This window comes from Dermochelys coriacea, chromosome 3 (genome assembly GCF_009764565.3).
Source record: "Dermochelys coriacea isolate rDerCor1 chromosome 3, rDerCor1.pri.v4, whole genome shotgun sequence".
In the NCBI taxonomy this organism is placed as follows: Eukaryota; Metazoa; Chordata; order Testudines; family Dermochelyidae; genus Dermochelys; species Dermochelys coriacea.
Genome location: NC_050070.1, coordinates 118408933 through 118432065, shown reverse-complemented (window position 1 = coordinate 118432065; position 23133 = coordinate 118408933). Strand labels below are relative to the sequence as shown.

General features: G+C 39.9%; 1 protein-coding gene across 9 annotated transcripts in view; it reads left to right on the top strand.

Moving 5' to 3' along the window:
• Positions 1–18465, top strand: part of IPCEF1 (interaction protein for cytohesin exchange factors 1) — a 135581-nt gene extending 117116 nt beyond the window's left edge. For all 9 annotated transcript variants that reach the window (XM_043511225.1, XM_043511229.1, XM_038395779.2 and 6 more), the window contains 2 exons: positions 10298–10488; positions 14218–18465. In XM_043511225.1, the coding sequence (XP_043367160.1) occupies positions 10298–10488; positions 14218–14376 (350 nt within the window). In that variant the 3' untranslated portion in view covers positions 14377–18465. The remainder of the gene's footprint in view (positions 1–10297; positions 10489–14217) is intronic.
• The last annotated feature ends 4668 nt before the right edge of the window (positions 18466–23133 follow it).

The window sequence follows — 23133 nt, the reverse complement described above, 5'->3', positions numbered from 1 at the left end:
CCCCCATTTCCTGCTCTGACTGTATAAAGGGGTCAGATTCTGGCTGTAGCTAAGCAACAGAGTTCTCTTTGTGCAGTTCTGCTTCAGGAGAGAATCTGGCGCTGCATGTGGAAGGTAGCTCTGTAAGTGGATGTGGCTAACCTGAGCTTTATTTTGATGATAATTCTGATTGATGTAGAAAAAGATCAAAGTTTTAAAGTGAAAATTCACCTATACATTTTTCAGAACCTTGCAAATGAGCTTCTAACTGTGCAGCTTCTAGTCAGGTCTCAGTTCTTTAAAAATTGATTCAGTTCTGAACCCAAAGTACAAGCTGGGTAAATGGCCTGGTATTTAATGTTTGTAATGGCATGTCCTTCCTGTTTCTTCTGTCTCTCCCTTTTACAGCATTGAGTTTTGCAGCTCTGCATTCATTGGGACTAGTATGTTTAACCTATGCTCTCTTAAGTCAATTATTTCCCAGTTTCTTTCGTCTGAGGCTTTGAGGAAGCTATAATTAACTTCCCAGGGACATCATCAAAATCTTGAAACAGAACTTTTTTTTTTTAAAAAAAAGAACAATAAGATTTTAAGTCTCCCTGGTTCCTCTTAACCACAGGTTCTATGTCTTCCATTACCATAGAAAACAGACACTGGAATCCCACAGTCATAACTGAGAAAGGAGACGAGATGAGATGAGAGAGAGAGGAAGGGAGCCATAAGATGGAAGTGCAGAGTTGTCTCTCTTTTTAATTTTTCTCTCCGATCTCTTTTCTCTTTTGTGAATCAGACACCAACATATTTGGTACAGTCAGAAACTGGGGCATTGTGATAGCCACAAACAGGACCAGATTAACTCTTTTGTGGGCCTGAAGCTATTAGATTTTGTGGGGCCCTTGTCCGAAGGGATGTTGGCTCTGGGAGGGAGTTTGGGTGCAGGAGGGGGTGTCGGCTCTAGGCTGGGGCAGAGGATGGGATTCAGGAGGGGGCCAGGGGGTTGCCCCTTACCTTAGGAGGCTCCCGAAAGTGATCAGCACACCCTTCTGGCAGCAGCTACTAGGAAGGGGATCCAGGGGGTCTCCACGGAGTGCCGCTGCCCTCAGGCAGTGCCCCCACAGCTCCCATTAGCCATAATTCCCAGCCTATGGGAGCTGTGGAATCGGTGCTTGTGGCGGGGCAGTGGGCAGAGATCCTCCCCCAGGGGCCGCAGGAACATGCCGGCTGCTTCTGGGAGTGGTGTGGAGCGAGGGAGGGCAGGAAGCCTGCCTTAGCCCTGCTGTGGGCTTCTGGGCAATTGTCTCCTTTACCCACCCCCTCCATTCCCAAGGTGTTCATAATTCTGAGGTTCTACTGTACAGCATCAGAACAAACCCCATTTCGCTGATCTGGGGGAAGGCCCTGAAAGGATAAACTTTTACATGGGTGTCGCAAAATAGATGACCTATTGTTTTTTCACTCAGACATGCGAGACTGAGTGATGTGTACTCTCTGCATATCCTTTCACTATCTGACACAAAGTAAACATATTGCAATGATACAATAATACACCCTAAGCTTGCTCAAGTTTTATATGAACTATTGAATTCACTGGACCCCAAAACATCTGTTTGCAAAGCTCATGAGAATTGGCTTACTTGTGAGATTTCTTATGCTTCTGTTTCGAATAGAAATACTGAGTCACTCTTGTGATATACTGTATCAGTACTCTGTTTCCAGGCATGGATGGAACCAGAAGCACTAAGCTGAGTATTTGTGAGTACATCACATTATTTGAACCAGAATCACCAACTTTCAGATTTCCCTGGGGGTGCTCGACTCTCACTCCACCCCTTCCCCCCAATGCCCCACCCTCACTCCACTCCCCCCAGCACCTCCTGCCCGCTACTGAACAGCTGATCAGCGCCTATGATTTGAACCTCAGAAAAAGTTCAGTTCCAGGTCAAGGTTTGGGTCAGTGTTTACTTTATCACAACCATCCAACCTTAATTTTTTCCCTAGTATTTTTATGGGAACAAAACTACAATTAGTGTCTTCTTGTTTTCTGACATGACAAAAGGCTTGTGAAACACTTCAAAGTTGATAAGCACTGTCCAAGTGCTAAGTATTTTTTTTTATCACAAATTGTTTATTGGACTTGTTAAAACACCTAATTGACATATTAAAATGAGGCATTTCAAAGGCATGGACCACACCTGAAAAATGAGTGGCTTGTGGACAACTCCTTCGCCATTTATAGTCATCTGGATCACCTCTCACATTTGCAACCATATAGCATTGAATATGAAATATTGAGTAAAACCTTCAATGTCACAAAGCATTGGGCTTTGCTTCTGGGGAAGGGGAGCTCAAAAGGCAGGCTGCTGAGGTCAGAGCTACAAGCCAGGCAGGAGTCAAATCTGAAATCTTCTGATCTATAGACAGGCATGTTATCTATTGATAACTACAGAATTTGTTTACAAAGAGAAATATTAGTAAAGTATTTACTTAGTTATTTTTAACTTTTCTGGTGGCAACTCTTCTCCTTGGTTACAGCTCCTGGTTGATGAGCAACTGGAAACAGAGAACATCATGTGACCACTCCATCAGTGCTCCACATACCACGGTCAACAGAACCCTGTTTTAAACCATTTCCTAAAATTCCATTTAGATTCTACACTGTTGCTACTTTTATTCACCTGAGCAAAACAGCTTTGTATTTTAACATTCCATGTGAAATCTACTGACTCTGACCCACCTTTTTTGGAAAAAAATCTTTAATTCTGCAGTTTTGAAAGGCGTTGGAAGTGGAATTCAAAATTCTGGTCTAGGGCGATCAGATAGCAAGTGTGAAAAATTGGGATGGGGGATGGTAATAGGCAGCTATGTAAGACAAAGCCCTGAATATCAGGACTGTCCCTATAAAATTGGGACAGCTGGTCACCCTATTCTGTCGGTCCTTTGAAGTGCTAGTCACTTGGGAGCTACCATATGGAGTTTCTTGGAAGCTGCTGTGTGGATTTTTTGGCCATAAGGAAATCCTCCCTTCTTGTATCATAAGATGTAAATTGAGAAAATAGGCAGGTAGGATGAGAACACAAGTTATTGGGCTCAGTGGAGTGGTAAATGAGTGACATTTACTGGCCTGTGAGATTTAGGAGGTTAGACTAGATGATATAATGGTCCTTTCTGGCCTTAACCTCTCCGAATTGATGAAGTGATTTAATTAAATGTGATTTTTCATCAGCTCATTGTCATATAGGCTTTGAGATAGATAGCTGGTTTTGGCCTTTGACTATGTGAGTGTTTTAGTAGCAAGTTGAGAATCTTTTGGATTGTTTTGTGGAGGTGACGGAAAGGGGAATTGATCAAAAAGAGTTTGAAAGTTGGCTGGTTGGCCTAGGAATTAGTGCTCTGTGTTGCCACATAAAATACCCTGATATTTATTATTATTATTATTATTAAGAATATTAATTTTGCTCTATGAGATGTCAGTATGCAGAAATCAGAAGAGGTGTGTTCATGGGTGGTATGTCTCATGCTCCTCAGTGGCCCCTGTAGTGCATCAGTGATCATTGAGTAGCTCCAAAAGAAAGTCTTGTATAAGAACATAAGAAAGGCCATACTGGGTCAGACCAATGGTCCATCTAGCCCAGTATCCTGTCTTCTGACAGTGGCCAGTGCCAGGTGCTTCAGAGGGAATGAGCAGAACAGACAATCATCAAGTGATCCATTCCCTGTCGCTCATTCCCAGCTTCTAGCAGTCAGAGGTTTAGGGACACTCTGGAATAACAGAGACTTGGTGGGATAACTCACATGACTGGAGTACAGTCATGGATGGTTATAAACTGTTCAGGAAGGACAGGCAGGGCAGAAAAGGTGGGGGAGTAGCACTGTATGTAAGGGAGCAGTATGACTGCTCAGAGCTCCGGTACGAAACTGTGGAAAAACCTGAGTGTCTCTGGATTAAGTTTAGAAGTGTGTGCAACAAGAGTGATGTCATGGTGGGAGTCTGCTATAGACCACCGGACCAGGGGGATGAGGTGGATGAGGCTTTCTTCCGGCAACTCACGGAAGCTACTAGATCGCATGCCCTGATTCTCATGGGTGACTTTAATTTTCCTGATATCTGCTGGGAGAGCAATACAGCGGTGCATAGACAATCCAGGAAGTTTTTGGAAAGCGTAGGGGACAATTTCCTGGTGCAAGTGCTAGGGGAGCCAACTAGGGGGAGCGCTTTTCTCGACCTGCTGCTCACAAACCGGGTAGAATTAGTGGGGGAAGCAAAAGTGGATGGGAATCTGGGAGGCAGTGACCATGAGTTGGTTGAGTTCAGGATCCTGACGCAGGGAAGAAAGGTAAGCAGCAGGATACGGACCCTGGACTTCAGGAAAGCAGACTTTGACTCCCTCAGGGAACAGATGGCCAGGATCCCCTGGGGGACTAACATGAAAGGGAAGGGAGTCCAGGAGAGCTGGCTGTATTTCAAGGAATCCCTGTTGAGGTTACAGGGACAAACCATCCCGATGAGTCGAAAGAATAGTAAATATGGCAGGCGACCAGCTTGGCTTAATGGTGAAATCCTAGCGGATCTTAAACATAAAAAAGAAGCTTACAAGAAGTGGAAGGTTGGACATATGACCAGGGAAGAGTATAAAAATATTGCTCGGGCATGTAGGAAAGATATCAGGAGGGCCAAATCGCACCTGGAGCTGCAGCTAGCAAGAGATGTCAAGAGTAACAAGAAGGGTTTCTTCAGGTATGTTGGCAACAAGAAGAAAGCCAAGGAAAGTGTGGGCCCCTTACTGAATAAGGGAGGCAAGCTAGTGACAGAGGATGTGGAAAAAGCTAATGTACTCAATGCTTTTTTTGCCTCTGTTTTCACTAACAAGGTCAGCTCCCAGACTGCTGTGCTGGGCAACACAAAATGGGGAAGAGATGGCCAGCCCTCTGTAGAGATAGAGGTGGTTAGGGACTATTTAGAAAAGCTGGACGTGCACAAGTCCATGGGGCCGGACGAATTGCATCCGAGAGTGCTGAAGGAATTGGCGGCTGTGATTGCAGAGCCCTTGGCCATTATCTTTGAAAACTCGTGGCGAACGGGGGAAGTCCCGGATGACTGGAAAAAGGCTAATGTAGTGCCCATCTTTAAAAAAGGGAAGAAGGAGGATCCTGGGAACTACAGGCCAGTCAGCCTCACCTCAGTCCCTGGAAAAATCATGGAGCAGGTCCTCAAAGAATCAATCCTGAAGCACTTAGAGGAGAGGAAAGTGATCAGGAACAGTCAGCATGGATTCACCAAGGGAAAGTCATGCCTGACTAATCTAATCGCCTTTTATGATGAGATTACTGGTTCTGTGGATGAAGGGAAAGCAGTGGATGTATTGTTTCTTGACTTTAGCAAAGCTTTTGACACGGTCTCCCACAGCATTCTTGTCAGCAAGTTAAGGAAGTATGGGCTGGATGAATGCACTATAAGGTGGGTAGAAAGCTGGCTAGATTGTCGGGCTCAACGGGTAGTGATCAATGGCTCCATGTCTAGTTGGCAGCCGGTGTCAAGTGGAGTGCCCCAGGGGTCGGTCCTGGGGCCCGTTTTGTTCAATATCTTCATAAATGATCTGGAGGATGGTGTGGATTGCACTCTCAGCAAATTTGCGGATGATACTAAACTGGGAGGAGTGGTAGATACGCTGGAGGGGAGGGATAGGATACAGAAGGACCTAGACAAATTGGAGGATTGGGCCAAAAGAAATCTAATGAGGTTCAATAAGGATAAGTGCAGGGTCCTGCACTTAGGATGGAAGAATCCAATGCACCGCTACAGACTAGGGACCGAATGGCTCGGCAGCAGTTCTGCGGAAAAGGACCTAGGGGTGACAGTGGACGAGAAGCTGGATATGAGTCAGCAGTGTGCCCTTGTTGCCAAGAAGGCCAATGGCATTTGGGATGTATAAGTAGGGGCATAGCGAGCAGATCGAGGGACGTGATCGTTCCCCTCTATTCGACACTGGTGAGGCCTCATCTGGAGTACTGTGTCCAGTTTTGGGCCCCACACTACAGGAAGGATGTGGATAAATTGGAAAGAGTACAACGAAGGGCAACGAAAATGATTAGGGGTCTAGAGCACATGACTTATGAGGAGAGGCTGAGGGAGCTGGGATTGTTTAGTCTGCAGAAGAGAAGAATGAGGGGGGATTTGATAGCTGCTTTCAACTACCTGAAAGGGGGTTTCAAAGAGGATGACTCTAGACTGTTCTCAATGGTAGCAGATGACAGAACGAGGAGTAATGGTCTCAAGTTGCTATGGGGGAGGTTTAGATTGGATATTAGGAAAAACTTTTTCACTAAGAGGGTGGTGAAACACTGGAATGCGTTACCTAGGGAGGTGGTAGAATCTCCTTCCTTAGAGGTTTTTAAGGTCAGGCTTGACAAAGCCCTGGCTGGGATGATTTAACTGGGACTTGGTCCTGCTTTGAGCAGGGGGTTGGACTAGATGACCTTCTGGGGTCCCTTCCAACCCTGATATTCTATGATTCTATGACACTCAGAGCATGGTGTTGCATCCCAACCCATCCTGGCTAATAGCCTGCTTATACACCTGGTAATTGTTACCTTCATTCTGAAATTTAGTTTCAAATTTACGATCCCAGTGTGTGATGTTAACAGCAAAACCAACCGTGCCATGAGCAGAAATCTACTTTTGAACCAAATGCAGCTGCTTCTTCCAAAGTAAACAGTGTGAGCCAGCAATTTTAAGGAAATATTACTGCCGTGTATTATGCCTAGCACGTGCAATTTTTTTTGGTTTCCTGTAGCTTGTTAAATATCTCCCCTCCCTCAAATATTGTATCAAAGCCATAAGCTATATTTAGTTCCAGTCAAGGTACAGTCAGTCTGTTTATATTTGCAGAGTAATGTAAAAGTGCCAGATAACCCACACACGCCTTGAGCACTGGAAACACAAATATGTGTAATGTACCATAAAACTAAAGTTTTCTCACTATAGCCGAAGGATTTTAAAAAGCACTTCAGCATTTTGTGCCTGAGCCACTGCCCATTGAAGTCAATGGAAAGATTCCCATTCACTTCAGTGGATACAGGATGAGGCTTTTAGACATTATGGTCATGGGTACTATAAAAAAACCTTACAGAGATATTCTTAGGATCATATCTTGGCTCTTAGCCTACTCTTTGATCTCCCCTAGTGCTGCTCTCTAATTGCAAGAGTCACTCAAGAACCTGTATGACATAGGCTTATAAACATAGCTTGTGACACAGTGGTGGCTTCCATTTACCTTTTCCTTAAGACATTTACTGTGGAGATCCAAGAAGAGGGATCACTGTGGGCATTATTAATTAATCCTTTCCTTGGAGAGGTTAGGGTAGTCATAATGTGAAGACTCTTTTGTATAGACGAGAGAGAGGGAGTGTGTGTGTGTGGGGGGAAGGTGGATGGCACCTGTTCAGACAAGAAAAGACAGTTTGGTAGGATGAAAGGAAAGGAATAATTTCACTTTTTAATTTATTTCAGTTTATAAAATATTCTGATCAACAAAAGTCAGTTGACACATCAGGGCCCATTTGTAGAAAAAAAAAATCAGTGATATAAAGTTGACTCTTATACCCCTGCCAGCTAAAGGACCCAAAATCATGGAAAGAAACAATAAACTCAGGCCTTTTTCCTGAGAGATTATGTGGGCTAGATGAGCCTAAAATGTGTAGCTTGTAGTATGAGCTAAAGTCTCTGATGACCAAAAATCTCTGCTCTTGTCAGACCAGCAGAAAAATGAGTCCTAAGGTCAAAATTCCCATATTGAAAATGCCTTTTTACTAGGGCTGCCAACTGCTTTAAAAATTAATGGTGATTAATTGTGCTGTTAAACAATATAGAATACCATTTATATAAATATTTTTGGATGTTTTCCACATTTCAAATGTATTGATTTCAATTACAACACAGAATACAAAATATACAGTGCTCACTTTATATTTATTTTTTATTATAAATATTTGTACTGTAAAAATAAAAGAATTTTTTTTCAGTTCACTTAATACAAGTACCATAGTGCAATCTCTTTATAATGAAAATTGAACTTACAAATGTAGAGTATACAAAAAAATATACAAAAAACTGCATTAAAAATAAAACAATGTAAAACTTTAGAGCCAACAAGTCCACTCAGTCCTACTTCTTGTTCAGTCAATCACTCAGACAAACGGATTTGTTTTAATTTGCAGGAAATAGTGCTGCCCACTTCTTGTTTACAATGTCACATCAAAGTGAGAACAGGCATTTGCATGGCACTGTTGTAGCTGGCATTTCAAGATATTTGTGCCAAATGTTCTAAAGATTCATATGTCCCTTCATGCTTCAACCAGCATTCCAGGGGACATGTATTCATGCTGATGATGGGTTCTTCTCTACAATGATCCAAAGCAGTGCAGACCAACGCATGTTCATTTTCATCATCTGAGTCAGATGACACCAACAGAAGGTTGATATTCTTTTTTGGTGGTTTAAGTTCTGTAATTTCTGCATTGGAGCATTGCTCTTTTAAGACTTCTGAAAGCATGCTCCACATCCCATCCCTCTCAGATTTTGGAAGGCACTTCAGATTCTTAAATCTTGGGTCAAGTGCGGTAGCTATCTTTAGAAATCTCACATTGATACCTTCTTTGCATTTTGTCAAATCTGCAATGAAAGTGTTCTTAAAATGAACAACAGGTGCTGGGTCATCATCCGAGAATGCTATAACATGAAATATATTTCAGAATATGGGTAAAACACAGAGCAGGAGACATACAATTCTCCCCCAAGGAGTTCAGTCACAAATTTTATTAACACTTTATTTTTTTAACAAGCATCATCAGAATGGAAGCATGTCCTCTGGAATGGTGGCCAAAGCATGAAGGTGCATATGAATGTTTAGCATATCTGGCATGTAAATACCTTGCAATGCCAGCTATGTTTTCACTTTCAAGTGACATTGTAAATAAGAATGAGGCAGCATTATCTCCCATAAATGTAAACAAACTTGTTTCTCTGAGCGATTGGCTGCACAAGAAGTAGGACTGAGTGGACTTGTAGGTGTTAAAGTTTTACATTGCTTTGGTTTTGAGTGCAGTTATGTAACAAAATTTGTAAATTGTGCTTTCACGATAAAAAGATTGTTCTACAATACTTGTATGAGGTGAACTGAAAAACTGTTTCTTTTATCATTTTTTACAGTGCAGATATTTGTAATAAAAATATGAAGTGAGAACTGTACACTTTGTATTCTGTGTTGTAATTGAAATGAATACATTTGAAAATGTAGAAAAACATCCAAAATATTTAATAAAATTCAATTGGTATTCTATTGTTTAACAGTACGATTAAAACTGATTAATAGCAATTAATTTTTTTGAGTTAATCGTGTGAGTTAACTGTGATTAAGTGACAGCCCTATTTTTTTTTTACTAATCTTCACTCATCTAAATATGGCACATATTAATTGTTGCACCTTCATATTAAATAGTGTTTTTAAAAATTTACCTTTTATCCCAGGGTAAAATTTACCTTTTATCCCTTTTGTCCTATCTTTCTGCTTAATTCCCAGCTGTTCTCTCCTTTTCCCAAATGTCCCCATCTAGAGGAGATGGTGCTGCAACTAGAAAGCTGTCAGACTGAAAGGAATAATTGAAACAGTCTTAAACAAGGATTCATTGTGAAAGTTCCATGAAGAATTCTGTGCCACTGTGTATGAAATTTGGCAACTGTATGTAATGTGACCATATGTCTTAGTTGTTCATACTTTGTCCCAGCTTCTTGGAAACGTTTTTTGTGATTCCTGAAATGTCCCTTTTTTTATCCCCTCAATCAAAATATTTTTGATTGTGTGTTTAAAAACTACAAAATGTTAGTTCAAGATATGCTGCTGAACTTGCAGAATTTGCTCTGTGTTTTCTCGGAACAGAGAGAGATCAGTGGAACAAGTGTTCAAGGTGATGAACAGTATTTGGAGTGAAGGGAAAAGCTGAATGAGAGTAGATTCTATCAAAGCTTCTTTTTGCTCAAAGTGAATGTTGTTAACAGTTGTTCAGAGTTAAATAATAAAGACACTCAGAACACAAAATAACCCTTCACTTCAACAAATAGACATGTCACTGTTGAGGCAGCAGCTGGAAGTATCAATACCAGCATTTACTTTTTTTTTTGTCATATGTATGTTACTGCCATCTGTTTTTATTTTGAAAATATAATCGCTTTAACTTTGTAAAAATCCTATTAATTGAATCCAGCATCACTGCAACTTGCTGTCATAGTCACATTCTTATCTTATTTATTATCTTTTCTTTATAGAACAGGCAAAATGCTCCGAAGATGAAATGGAGCGACTTTACAAGTCATTAGAACAAGCAAGTTTGTCTCCCATCGGGGACCGTCGACCTTCAACCAAAAAAGAGCTCAGAAAGTCCTTCGCCAAACGGAGCAAAAACCCCTCCATGAATGAGAAACTTCACCAAATCCGAATGCTGAATAGCACATTAAAGGTGAGGTGACACAAGGGGTAAAGTTCCAGCCTAAAAAGAGGAAAAACAGTTTGTATTGAAAAATAAACAATTCCAAGCTTCACCCAATCTCAAAGTGAATGTTGTTCAGTTAAGTCTTTGAAATAATATTTTACTTTCTCCTGCCTCTGTGTTTTGTGGCTATATTTGAAAGTGGAAGCAGAAGCAATAGTTCAGTTCTTGCTGTAGTTCCAGTCTGATTGGAGAAGGTGTCAGGAATTTATGAGATCATATGTAATCAGCTGTAAAATTCACACACTCAGGGGGTATTTCGTGAGTGTACTAAATGGGACAGCCTCAAAGGAGGGAGAGCAGAAAAAGTACACTTAGGGTAGTGGACAAACAAATGACCCTTAGCCAAGAAAGTTTTCCTTAAGGGATTACTAGAGAATGCACAGGATATGCTAAAGCTATTTTAAGGGCCTACTGGAACTAAAATAGTTTTAATAACACAAGCATCCTGCTTTCATGTTGGAATCTTACCTTGGGTAGAGGATTTCTCAGAACATTCCCTGGAGGGTCTGAGAGATAGATAGACTCTGCAATACTCTGATGGGTAGGACTCACTTGGAGTCTCATTTGTGTCTCATGGAATTTCTAGTCCTGTTTCTGGGTGCTACTAGAGGAGAGAGAGAGAGAGAGAGAGAAAACTTATTAATATAAAATTAAATTGTAAATAGAGAGATGGAGGGATAGCTCAGTCGTTTGAGCATTGGCCTTCTAAATCCAGGGTTATGAGTTCAATCCTTTAGGGGGCCATTTAGGCATCTGGGGCAAAAATTGGGGATTGTTCCTGCTTTGAGTAGGGGGTTGGACTAGATGATCTCCTGAGGTCCCTTCCAAACCTGATATTCTATGAATGAACATTAAAATAATTGCCTTCCCCATCCTCTTGCTTTTTTTGTCATTAGAAGTATGTTACCTCAATTGTTTTTACTTAGCTTTAAGTCATGTCTACTCTGGAGAAATTTATAAAGAAATTTCTCACTGGTACTAATGCCAAATCAGCTGTTCTGAGACTCATAATAATCCATTCTTCTGTATCATCTGCTGTCTGATGATCTCAGCATTAATGAAGTAAGCCCCACCACATACTTGTAAGATAGATAAATAGTATCCATGTTTTACAGGTGAGGAAACTGAGAGACAGAAAAACGTTACATGGCTTTTCCAGTGTAATGTGTGTCACCAGTAAAGGAAAGAACAGAACTGCTTAGTGCCAAGTGGATTGGTAGCTCACATTTTAGTGTTAAATCTTCAGATTAGAATAATGGTGAGTTGGGATGAGTTTAGTGCTATTAGAGTTTTTGTTTATTTCCAAAGGGGATTCACATCCCTCTGGGTAAATAAATGAGTAAATTATGGATCTGACTGTGGCTAGCACTCTTTATAACCAGACTTTCTTTTTTTTTTTTTTTTTTGGTCTAACACTAGTTGAGTATGGAAAAATCATTTTCTTGGGTGCTTTTCTTAATGCAGAAAATATGGGTTTTGCTTTATTCAAACCGAGAAGTTGGAGTGTTGACAAGATAAATATGGCATTAGAGAATTTCACACAGAGACAAATAGAATTCTTTAAGCAATGGTGTTTACATTAGTTAGTGTGAAAGGCACATTCTCATAGTAAGGAAAATGCCAAACAGTGAATCAGTAGAAAAGTATGCTTTTAAAGTAATTTCTTTTTAATATTACATGAAGCAGGACATAATTAACCCTGCATGATCTATTGCAAATGTAGAACTCAGGGAAGTCTTACATCTGATCCATATTTGCTGTGCTTTGACTAAACCTTTATCAGCTTAAAGCAGAGTGATTTATGAACATACCGAGGCTGACTGGGATTTAGTGTGGACTTGCTACTCCACATCTCTAGCAATGAATCATTGCTGCTACCACAGTATATCAATAGCAAAACATATTTCGGATGGCTAGGAAGAGAGGGAAGCTGTTTGCAGAGTGTTTCACATGCTAAAGGATTGGAGGAAATTAGTCTTTTTTCCAGATATACGGAAGAAAGATCCACAAAGTAAGAAAATTTATCCATTGGGAAAAAAAATCCCCGCTTCTACGTTAGCAGCACCTGTCTGTTTCTCTGTCCTGTGCCTTTTGCTGTTCTCTTACAAAGGTTGCCAGCTAGACATAGGGTTGAACCTGAGTAATCTGCCTTTCTAAGAAACTGTCCAATTCCAGTTGATTCAAGAATCACAGATCACAGAGATAAGGCCTTTTGGGAAAGTTGTTGAGGCTATGGGTCAGGACCACTTTTATGCATAATTCTTGGGGTCAAGAAAGTGCTAGGCCCTCTTACCTGCCTTTTTTTCCCCACTTACTCTCTGTCTCATCCTCCTAGCTCTGACCTCTCTGTCTTACTTTTGCCTCTCTTCTGTAATGACTCTTGCCTGAGGCTGATTAGAGGTGCTTGACATAGGCCAGTGGAGGGGTCCGCTGCCTCACATCCACTGGAGGGAGACGAGCAACGGACAAACTACATACATTGTTTTTATTTTTTTTTTCTAGCCAGAATGGGTGTTTGCTTATCCCTTCTTATTATAACACTAGAATCCATCTCATGGGGCTGTTTAACAGCAGAGGCCTACTCCGAGCATATGCCAGAGAGAATTGGCACTTTTGCAGTTAATTTGTCTCAACAGAGGCTTCTGTCTGGAGTTGGCATAGCTAAATGATGGTTGGTGGAGAACCATTTCAGTTCAGATCCATTTGTCCTCATCCTAGAATTACTAAGAACATTTTGTTGAAGTCTATGTCTCCATAGTTGAAATCCAGTATCACCGCTTGGAGAAGTCCTGTATGCCTGGGACATGCTAAAAGAATAGTAAGATACTGTAGACCTGGAAAAGGAAAATGGAGCTCTGCAATAGAGGACATAAGAATGGCCATATTGGATAAGACCAAAGGTCCATCTAGCCCAGTATCCTGTCTTCTGACAGTGGTCAATGCCAGATGCCCCAGAGGGAATGAACAGAACAGATAATCATCAAGTGATCCATCCCCTGTTGCCAATTCCCAGCTTCTGACAAACAGAGGCGAGGGACACCATCCCTGTCCACCTTGAGGTGTTTATTCACCATGTACTGATGTCTCTGCTCACATCCTCTGTGAGGACTGAAGCTGAGATCTCTTGGCCTAAAAATGTGAGCTCTACATACTGAGCTAAAGGAACTGGGTTCATTAACTTACAAGTAGTAGCAGCCTTGTAAACCTCCCTATATGGTCTAGCCACTAGAGTGGGACAGATAGCCACCCTATGTGAGTATGGATTACATCTAAATTTAATATGTCTAGCACTTAAAGTAGGGGTATTTACAATGTGGGAATGGAGTGTTTTTCTTGAAGGTCAAAAGCTGTGTCCAAATTGCAGTAATTGCTGCTGCTGTTACCAGTTTTTTTTAAATTTAGCATTTTATGAAAAGTGATCAGTTCTTCATGTAACTCTTCTCTTGGGCTTTTGTGCAAAGATCCTGTGAAAAATATGGGATATTTTAAATACCCAGGTATAAACAGAACTGTAACTTCAATTGGAAGAAACTTTTGCCATGGGCTTGTTTCAAAATTCCCATACTCAAAAAGGGAATCACATTGCCAAGATGAGCAATTTGCCAGCTTTAGGTTCATACTATTTTTATTAAGGAAAATACGGTGTACAGTGTATGGGAAAATATATATTTATTAACCCTCTTGATTTCCTACTAGTGTAAAGAGCATGACCTGGCCATGATTAACCAATTGCTGGAAGATCCTGAGCTGACAGCAAAGAAGTATAGAGAATGGAAGAATACAAACACCATGTTGGTCCAAGAGATCTATCAGCAGCACGATGCCCTAGCTGTGGTGGAAGGGAATAGCAAGTAACCATAGATGAATCCACCACCTTTCTTTAATTGAAAATGCTATCTGAGAACAGTGGAACCTGCAGTACATGATAGGATTCCTCCCTGTCCCTCGTTACCTCCTGATGCTTTAAGCTACTACAGTTTCAGGTTTTGTTTTTTCCAAGTGCTTATCTCTTCCCCTTTAAAAGAAAAACAACCCATTCTCCAAAGCATTATTTCCTCTCTCCAAACTCATTTCATGCCAATAAAATGGAACCCCAAAATTAAAAAAAGATGCTCCCTCTGGGTACATGTCTGAGGCAAACATTAGCTGAATCAGAGAGGAAATGGATTGACATTCAGGAATGGCTGATCTTTCATCAGAGGTAAACCGAGCACACACACACGTGAAAGTCACAGAGGAATGTACATATTGTAGATACTAGACCTTTGGGGTTATTTTATTCATGTAACCTATTGATGGAAGGAACTTTTTTAAAGCTATGATAATGCTAACAGGATACAATCTTCTCTCCTACCACTCGTCTCTTCAAGATAACTACAAATAAGAACTTTTATCTCTACTTACACTTGTTTTGACTGCATTACCATTTAAACAGTGACAACAAGGCATAAATCTGAACTTTAAATAATTTTCAAGGCACCCAGTCAATGGACACCATAAACATTTCCTAATTGTGTATGGACAAGATCAAGATGCTGTTTTCCTACCATCCGGAGAGGGTCCCTTATGTGTGTTGGTGACAAATAAATTTGTTCTGCAATGCGGAAACTCTGTCTCATCAAGTTTCAACTTTTCTTATGGAATATAGGACTCAGTAAAGGACAATTTTCTGCTTACATATTTTTGATAGTAGGGAATACGTAAAGTACAAGTTCATCTTGAATTCATAGTCAGAATAATAGACCTTTTACAGCACTTTTAATTAGTAGAACACAAAATGCTTTACAAAGGAAGTCAGTTTATTATCCCCGTTTTACAGGGGAAATTGAGGCACAGAACGGCAGTGACTTGCCCGATGACATTCAGCACACAGTGGTGGAGCTGGGCAGATCCAAACATATAAAACATAGTTGCTTATATTTTTTTTAATATGTGTCACTTTATGACTTATGTGAATGTGTGACCATGTACTGTATATATTTTTATTTATATATTTATGTACTGTACATTTCCTACTGTAAAAAGGACCACATGTTATAGATGAGATTGTTTATCTGTTGATTTCAAGAGAAATGCCTGCAGTCTACATACCCAAATATAAATAATGTAAATGTATATTAATTATACCATTCCAAAGTTACGGACACATTGGGAGTTGCATTGTAAGCTTTATTTTTGACTACCTTGCTTCTATTTTTGACCTCAGTGTGAGATTTGGTTGAAAATTTCACTGTATATTCTAGGGTAGGAAAATATTTTTCTATAAAATTTCATAACCCCAAGTGGCATGGTTTCATAACCCCAGGTGGCATAGTTTAACTAGTATGTTAATCAAATCAAAAATTAGCACTTACATTGTTTTGCTACAGTGTGTCATAATTTTCAGCCTTAGGTTTCTCAGCACAGGATACACATTTGAACTCCCAATTGGGTGTTGAATTGTCTATACATGTGCAGTATAGTTTGATTTGCACATTTAAGCATATGTGACTTTGTAAAGTCACTGAGTTTTAAGAAATATTCCTCTTTATTAAATGGATCCCCATTAGAGGAATTTAAAGATATACACCCAAATACTCTGGCGTGAAGGAGATGCACTCCAGTTAGCCAGTGTGTAAAGATGTTCTCAAGAGTATTTGGACTCATCTAGCTTTAAAGCAGAATACGCTATAAATATCAAAAAATCATACATGTTCAGATATTGACCTATCTGTGTGCATAGTGTAGGTTATTAGAATTTTGATTATGAAAAAAAATTAACCATCTTCACTGGAATAGATTGGATCTCCTCCACTTGCTTAGCAATTAGTTTTAATTGCTTGGAAACATTTCATTACTAAGCAATTAATGTTTTAAGATCTAAACACTTAGCTTTATCCCAGAACATCCAGGAAATGTTGGATCATTAGAGATGGGTTGGACTTGGGAATTGAATGCAGCAGGAAGCAGGGAGGCTCTGATGTTTGGGCACTTTTGGCAGCTGGTAAATCTACTAAAATTTGATTGAAGGGAGCCATGCCTAGGTGGACTGTATAAGTTCCCATGAAGCAGGTTTTCCCTTCTGCAGATATTAGAGGGAGGAGAAGAGTGGACTGAGGGATGGAGAAGCGCAGGAGGCAAAAACAGGAGGTGGTTGGATGCTGTGGCTCGGAAGTAGGATTGGATTTGGGATACCAGCACTGCCTCAGGACTGGAACTAGGGAGTGGGACTGGTTGTTGGGTCAGCGTTAGTATTCGACATGGTGAGCTGTAGCTAGAGAACAAGAACTAGCTGGGGACTGGAACTGGGTTGTAAGAACTAGTATAGGAATCGGAGAAAGAAACTGAAAGAATCACTGGGCACATCTGTTAAAAATAAAACCACAAAATCTTTTAACTAAACCTCCTAAACTATGGAAACCACAAGCTAAGTGATGTAAATAGATCTGACATCAGCCCTTCCCATCCATACCGTTCTCTTGAATTGCACTTAGCAACCTTAACTGTAACATGATGAAGGTTTCTTTGTTTTATGTCTAAGTGTGTGTGTGTGTGTGTGTATATAGATAGATAGATATAGATATAGATTCTCTTGAGTTAAGCAACAATACTGAAGGTGGGATTTTTTGCGTTTTTGTTTTTGTTTTTTTTTGACAATTGCATCCTGACATTATGCAGCCAAAGCTGTAAAATACTTCAGGAACTTAAAGAAAATTCTGCTTAAGATAAATCAAGAAAATATTGACTTATGAAATTAAGGAATTCCTCATTATGTTTTTAGACTTCGTGCATATTTTTTTCAGTTGTTCCTAGTGAACAACAAAATTCAGATTTTTTTAGTGATATTTATTATTTTAGTAAAAATTCTTTCCTTAAAGTTAATCTGTCATTTTTGTAAAGTGTGCACCCACTACCCAACAAACAAATTATGCTAAAACCAATATTTTCACTCACACTTAGAATATTTCCTTATTTCTTAAAAAAATCAATTGTCAAGATTTTAGACAATAAGTACATTTTAAAAAAAGCCTTAAAATAAACTAAAGTTTGAAGGGACAGATCTTCACCTGTAGGCATAGAATGCCTGGTGCAGTGCCCTTTGGACTTTCTGATTCTGGGGCTGCTCTGTACCAAGCCACAGTCTCAAGATCCTTTCACCTTCTTCATCTGCCAATGGCCCCATTATGGCAGCCAGGTTTATGGAAGCTCCAAATAGCAGACCTTGTCCCTAGCCTCACCCTCTACACTGACAGCCAGAGTAGTTGGTGTGGGAGTCATACAGGAGCTCTGTACCACTCAAGGATATATCTATCCAGGAGAGACCCTTTAGGGGCTTGATCTGCTGAGTTTAGGGCTGCTTTCCACTGGGAAAGTGACACCAAACTGCTGGACCTCAGTCTAGTAACTTGGCCAAAGCCTTGGAAAAATATAAAGACAAAGCAGAAATTTGTTGCACATTTTATATATGTGTGTGTGTACGTGCATGTATTTGTATTTGCCTAACTTTTTCAATTCTGTTTTGTTACAGTGATCACTCAGTAGTGGAATAAATTCATTCCACCCCAACCCTCTGATACATGCTTTGGTCATATAATTAGTTATTCATACTGAGCCCTTCTAGCCTTAAAGTCTACAGATGATGGAAGATTTTATTGTCAGTACGTTTTTGGCTTGACAGACAAAATTACCTCCCAAAGAGCATGTGATAAACTTGAAATTAAATAAGCTGGATAATACCAACATCGGGTGAGCTACAAGGCCTATCCACCACATCAGTCCCATGCTAGCCCTTGAAATAATGTTAAGTGGGATATAAGTCATGGCTAGGCCTTGTATGGGCCCTCTGCATAGGAGTGGATTTTACCTTTGGAAAACCCATGTGTATGTGTATTCAGGAGTAAAACAAATAATGTAAATGATTAGCATACATCTGAGAGTGAGAATTAAATTGTTGGCTTTATAGCAGTACAGACTCCGGTGAAGAAAGAGACATTAATCTACTAATTAGCGTCTCATGGCTGACTTATCTGTGTATATATTTTTTGACCTGTAACTTTTTTTTTTAACTAGCTGTAATGATTCCACCAGAGAGTGGACTGAAAAGTTGTCATTGGTCCAGGACTAAATGATGACAGCCTTGTGCTGCAGAGAAATCTCATTTTTGGTGTGTGTGTGTGTAGAGGGGGAATCCTACCATTTGGGGGGAAAGGAAACATTTTTGTGGCAGATTGTTGAAGTGCGTATATGTGTGTGTGGTAATGGAGCTAATTTAAATCTACTCAGAGTTTTGGAGTTAATGCTGATTGGAGAAGTTAATGGGCAGAGTTCAGGTAAATCAGTCAAATGTGGAAGATAAATGAAGTTTATTGCATGGGTATCATGTCTACATATATGGGCATGGGTGTGAATATAATACTGTATATTTGGTATACCAACTTATTTTTTGATAAAATCCATCTCTTGAAATGTAAGGCATTTCCACAGGAGGAATCTCCCTGCACTGTATGGGAAGATTTTTTGTGTGGCTCAAGAGTGACCAATTGCAATGGCAGTATGTGTCATTTATGAGAAAAACTAAACTCTAATAACAGCAAATGGAGTGTTTTTTATTATCTTGCATCATTTCCAGCAAAACCTCTAGAAGGTGGGAAAATCCAATTGTCTGATGCCTGGATGTAATTCCCGAAATGAAAACTACATGATTAGATGTGAAAATGAAGAGATGTGGAAATGAAGAGGGATCTCTGCCCATGTATTTGGCATTAGATCAAATAGTTACTTAACCTATTTGTGATATCCTCATGTTCAGAGGTACCAACTTGGGGATTAATCTCTGGGGTCCATCTCAAATTTAAACCTGTTGTTAGTGCTAAACAATCAATAAATAAATGAAGGCCAAATTTCAGTCATTTGGGACTTGGTCTTGCAAGCTGCTGTTTGCTTTCCCATGTGCTTAACTTTAAACACCTCCACTGCCCACATGTTCCAGAGCTTTTCTGAACCAGGGCCAGAGTGATCAGCAGCAGCAGTGATGAGCCCTCAGACCCTTGAAAACCTGGAGTAACTCCATTGGTTGAAATAGATTTACACTGTGCAAATGAGAGCAGAGTTTGGCCCAGTGATTCATATTCTCTTACTCTGTGTGAATGCATGCATACGCACGTGTGTATTTATAGATGTGTGTATATCTGTATAATATATAGCGATGCAAAAATGTCCTTGGATTGACCAACACAGTACAATTGGTTGTAACAGGGTCATGTAGCCTGAAATAGTTTTGGAATACTGCCCTGTTAGCTGGCCAATAGATTTTTGAACTATTGACGTTTCCACAACTAGCAGAGAGTGGGTCACATCACTTTTACTTAAAATAGAACAGAGAATTCTCAGCACAGGGTAACTTTAAAGTAGCGAATATCTCAGGCAAAAAACTCCTGTCTGAAAAAGTAAATTTACTGTACCTATAAGTGCAGCAATCAGAACTCATCTCCTGGCTCTTCAGATGGTTTTGAGGCCTCCCAGACATGAAGGAAATAGAAAGCATGGAGCATGTGAAGTAAAGATAGCATCAGAATAAAAGGACATATTTTTCATTAAGGGAAAACATTCCAATCTTCTTAGCTGATAAATAACTCTATTGTCTGATGCTGAAATAATTGCAGCAAAAACAGCTCAAAAATCTCAGATTTCTCAGTCAGAGGAGGTACAGGAGGGGATGAATCCTATGTAAACAGATATACACAAGTGGTGTATGTAACTGTTAATCACATCAATACAAGAGAGAACTGAGCACCATGTTCTCTGCTCAGTGGTGTTTGCCATCAATTGTGTTTGTATAAAAGGTTTTGGGCATGAATTTCAAATGGTAACATTACTCTAAAATGCAAAATACACATGGAATTATGCATGTGGTCCTAAATGGGTGCCATTATATTACCCATCCATGTGTGTTGTTTCATATATTATTCAGGAGAACTTAGTTAGAAATGTTTTAGAATTAAGTGTGTGCAAGGGAGAGAGAGAAAATAAAAAGCTTTGTTGTTATTTCTTTGTCCGTAAGGCCCATCTCTACGTTAGTTCAGGGAGTCCGGCTGTACAGACCTTGGAGTGATTGGAAAAGTAGAACTTAACCATTTTAGTCATTTCTAAAATCCATTTTTAATGGCTTTTCTGTAGATCAAGGATGTCTCTCTATTTCAGTGTTCCAGAGCTCAGAAGCTACAAGGACTAGAGGTGAATGCTGTAATCCACTGAGATGGGAGAGAATCCCAGAGCGTCATTTCTAGCTCTAATGATTTCATCAGAGAGTGGACGTAAAAGTTGTCATTGGTCCAGGACTGAATGGCGACAGCCTTGTGCCGCAGACAAACGTCATTTTTGGGGGGAGAAAATCCTACCATTTAGGGGGAAAGGAAATGTTTTTGTTGCAGTATGTTGAAGTGTGTGTGTGTGATAATGGAGCTAATTTAAATCTACTCAGAGTTTTGGAATTAATGCTGATTGGAGAAGTTAATGGGCAGAGTTCAAGTAAATCAATGTGGAAGATAAATGCAATTTATCGCATGGGTATCAGGTCTATATATATGGGCATGGGTGTGAATATAATACTGTATATTTGGTATACCAATTTATTTTTTGATAAAATCCATCTCTAACTGTAAGGCATTTCCACAGGAGGAGTCTCCCTGCACTGTATGGGAAGATTTTTTGTGTGGCCTAAGGGTGACCGATTACAATGGCAGTATGTGTCATTTATGGCAGTATGTGTCATTTAGAAAAGCTAAACTCTAATAACAGGAAATGGAGTGGTTTTCTTCTAATGGTCAGGCCAAAGTGGTATTTCCTGTTTTATGTGGGACATGTAGAAAGAAGATAAACTTTAAAATGTCAGTCATGATTTCCTTGAACTCTCAGCAAGTTCTGCAGTTTACTCTGTTCCCATCCACTGAAATTAGAAATCTTGCTTTCTTTTTTACATGGGCCCTTTAAACAGAAGGGCTTATTATTAGAGTGAAATTCCCCCTCTGCATAGGAGCACTACCAAGTTGACGTGCCACTAATATTCCACTTAGACCCTATTTTGAGGAGTTACGTGAACATGAGCTTTTTTGTGGGCCATCTGCACAGGGGTAAATTTTCTCCAAAACAGGTGTTTTGCATTAGTAGATTGGTCAAGAACTTAGGAACCATCTGAGTGCTAATGCTCACTCTGTTCCAGATATTGTGTGGCCTTGAAGAGGTTACTGTCACTGCTCTCACAAGTTATCCTTCTTGTCTCACTTTCCCCGGCTGTAAAATGAAGATATATAAACACTTATCTACCTCATATGGTGATATGAAGATTGATTAATTCCCAGTCTTGCGGACACTTACACTGGTGAGTAACTTTACCCATGAGAAGTCAATGGAATGACTCACATGAATAAAGTTACACACATGCATAATAATAATAGATCTGAAAGCACTTTACCAAGAAGGGCAGTATCATTATCCTCTTTTTACAGTTAGGGAAACTAAGGCACAGAGCAATGAAGTGAATTGCCCAAGGTCACCCAATAGACCAGTGGCAGAGTCAGGAACAGAACTCAGATCTTCTGAGCCCTAGTCTAGTGCTTACTAGCTAGTTAAGTTAATATTTGTTCAGTATTTTAAAATTTAAAGTGCTATAAGTGTGCTCAGTACTAATTTTTTTGCCTCTTGGTGCATGCATGCATGCATGCATGCAACTCCTAAATTTAGGGGACATGACATGCATGTAGCCAAGGGGAACTAGCCTCCTACATTGACACTTCTGTGTTAAACATGCAAGACAGAATTCTTCACTCAGACTTTTGTTTTTTTTCCAAATTGGTTTTGAAAAAACCCCCGAAACAAACCTAACAGTAACATAAAAAACAGGCACATTCTTAAGACAGGCACATTTACTTGGGGATTATTATTTCAAAGCCTGTTTTTTTAGAATCAGGAAGTTTATGTGAATGGCTATTTTGAAAAATGCCTTGCACTCTGGGAGAGAATGTACCTTTTGGAACAGCTTGGTTGAAACAGTCCCTTGAACTGGCTGCTGTATCTGTTCCTTAAGAAAGACACCTCATGCCAAATGAACGTCCTTGAAAGACATGCGATGTGTTTACATTTTCATATATGTAGCACAGCCGGGCAGCTCTTTTTACCAAAATAAAATAATAAAGGTGATGGGAGCTGCATAAGGGAAATTTCATGTCACTTTAGAAAGGCAACACACGCAGCAGCACGGGAAATATCTTTCTTCCAGATCCCTGTCATACGCTGTTATGAAGCAAACATAAGTCTTCTCCATTTCCTCCTTTCTTGTCAGTTTTTTAGATTACACTGTCCTAGGTTACTTTAGGTTACTTTGGTGGCATAAAGTGTAACTGCTCATCAGCTTATTTTTGTAAGAATGTAAATGAAGGGAACTCTTTGATCTGGGCATATACCTTATCTGTAAGTAAAAGGTTTAAATATGTGGGAGACTGTGTTATATATACATAAAATGTGTGTATGTGAATATCATTCTGTATATATCACAGATTTCAGAGTAGCAGCCGTGTTAGTCTGTATTCGCAAAAAAGAAAAGGAGTACTTGTGGCACCTTAGAGACTAACAAATTTA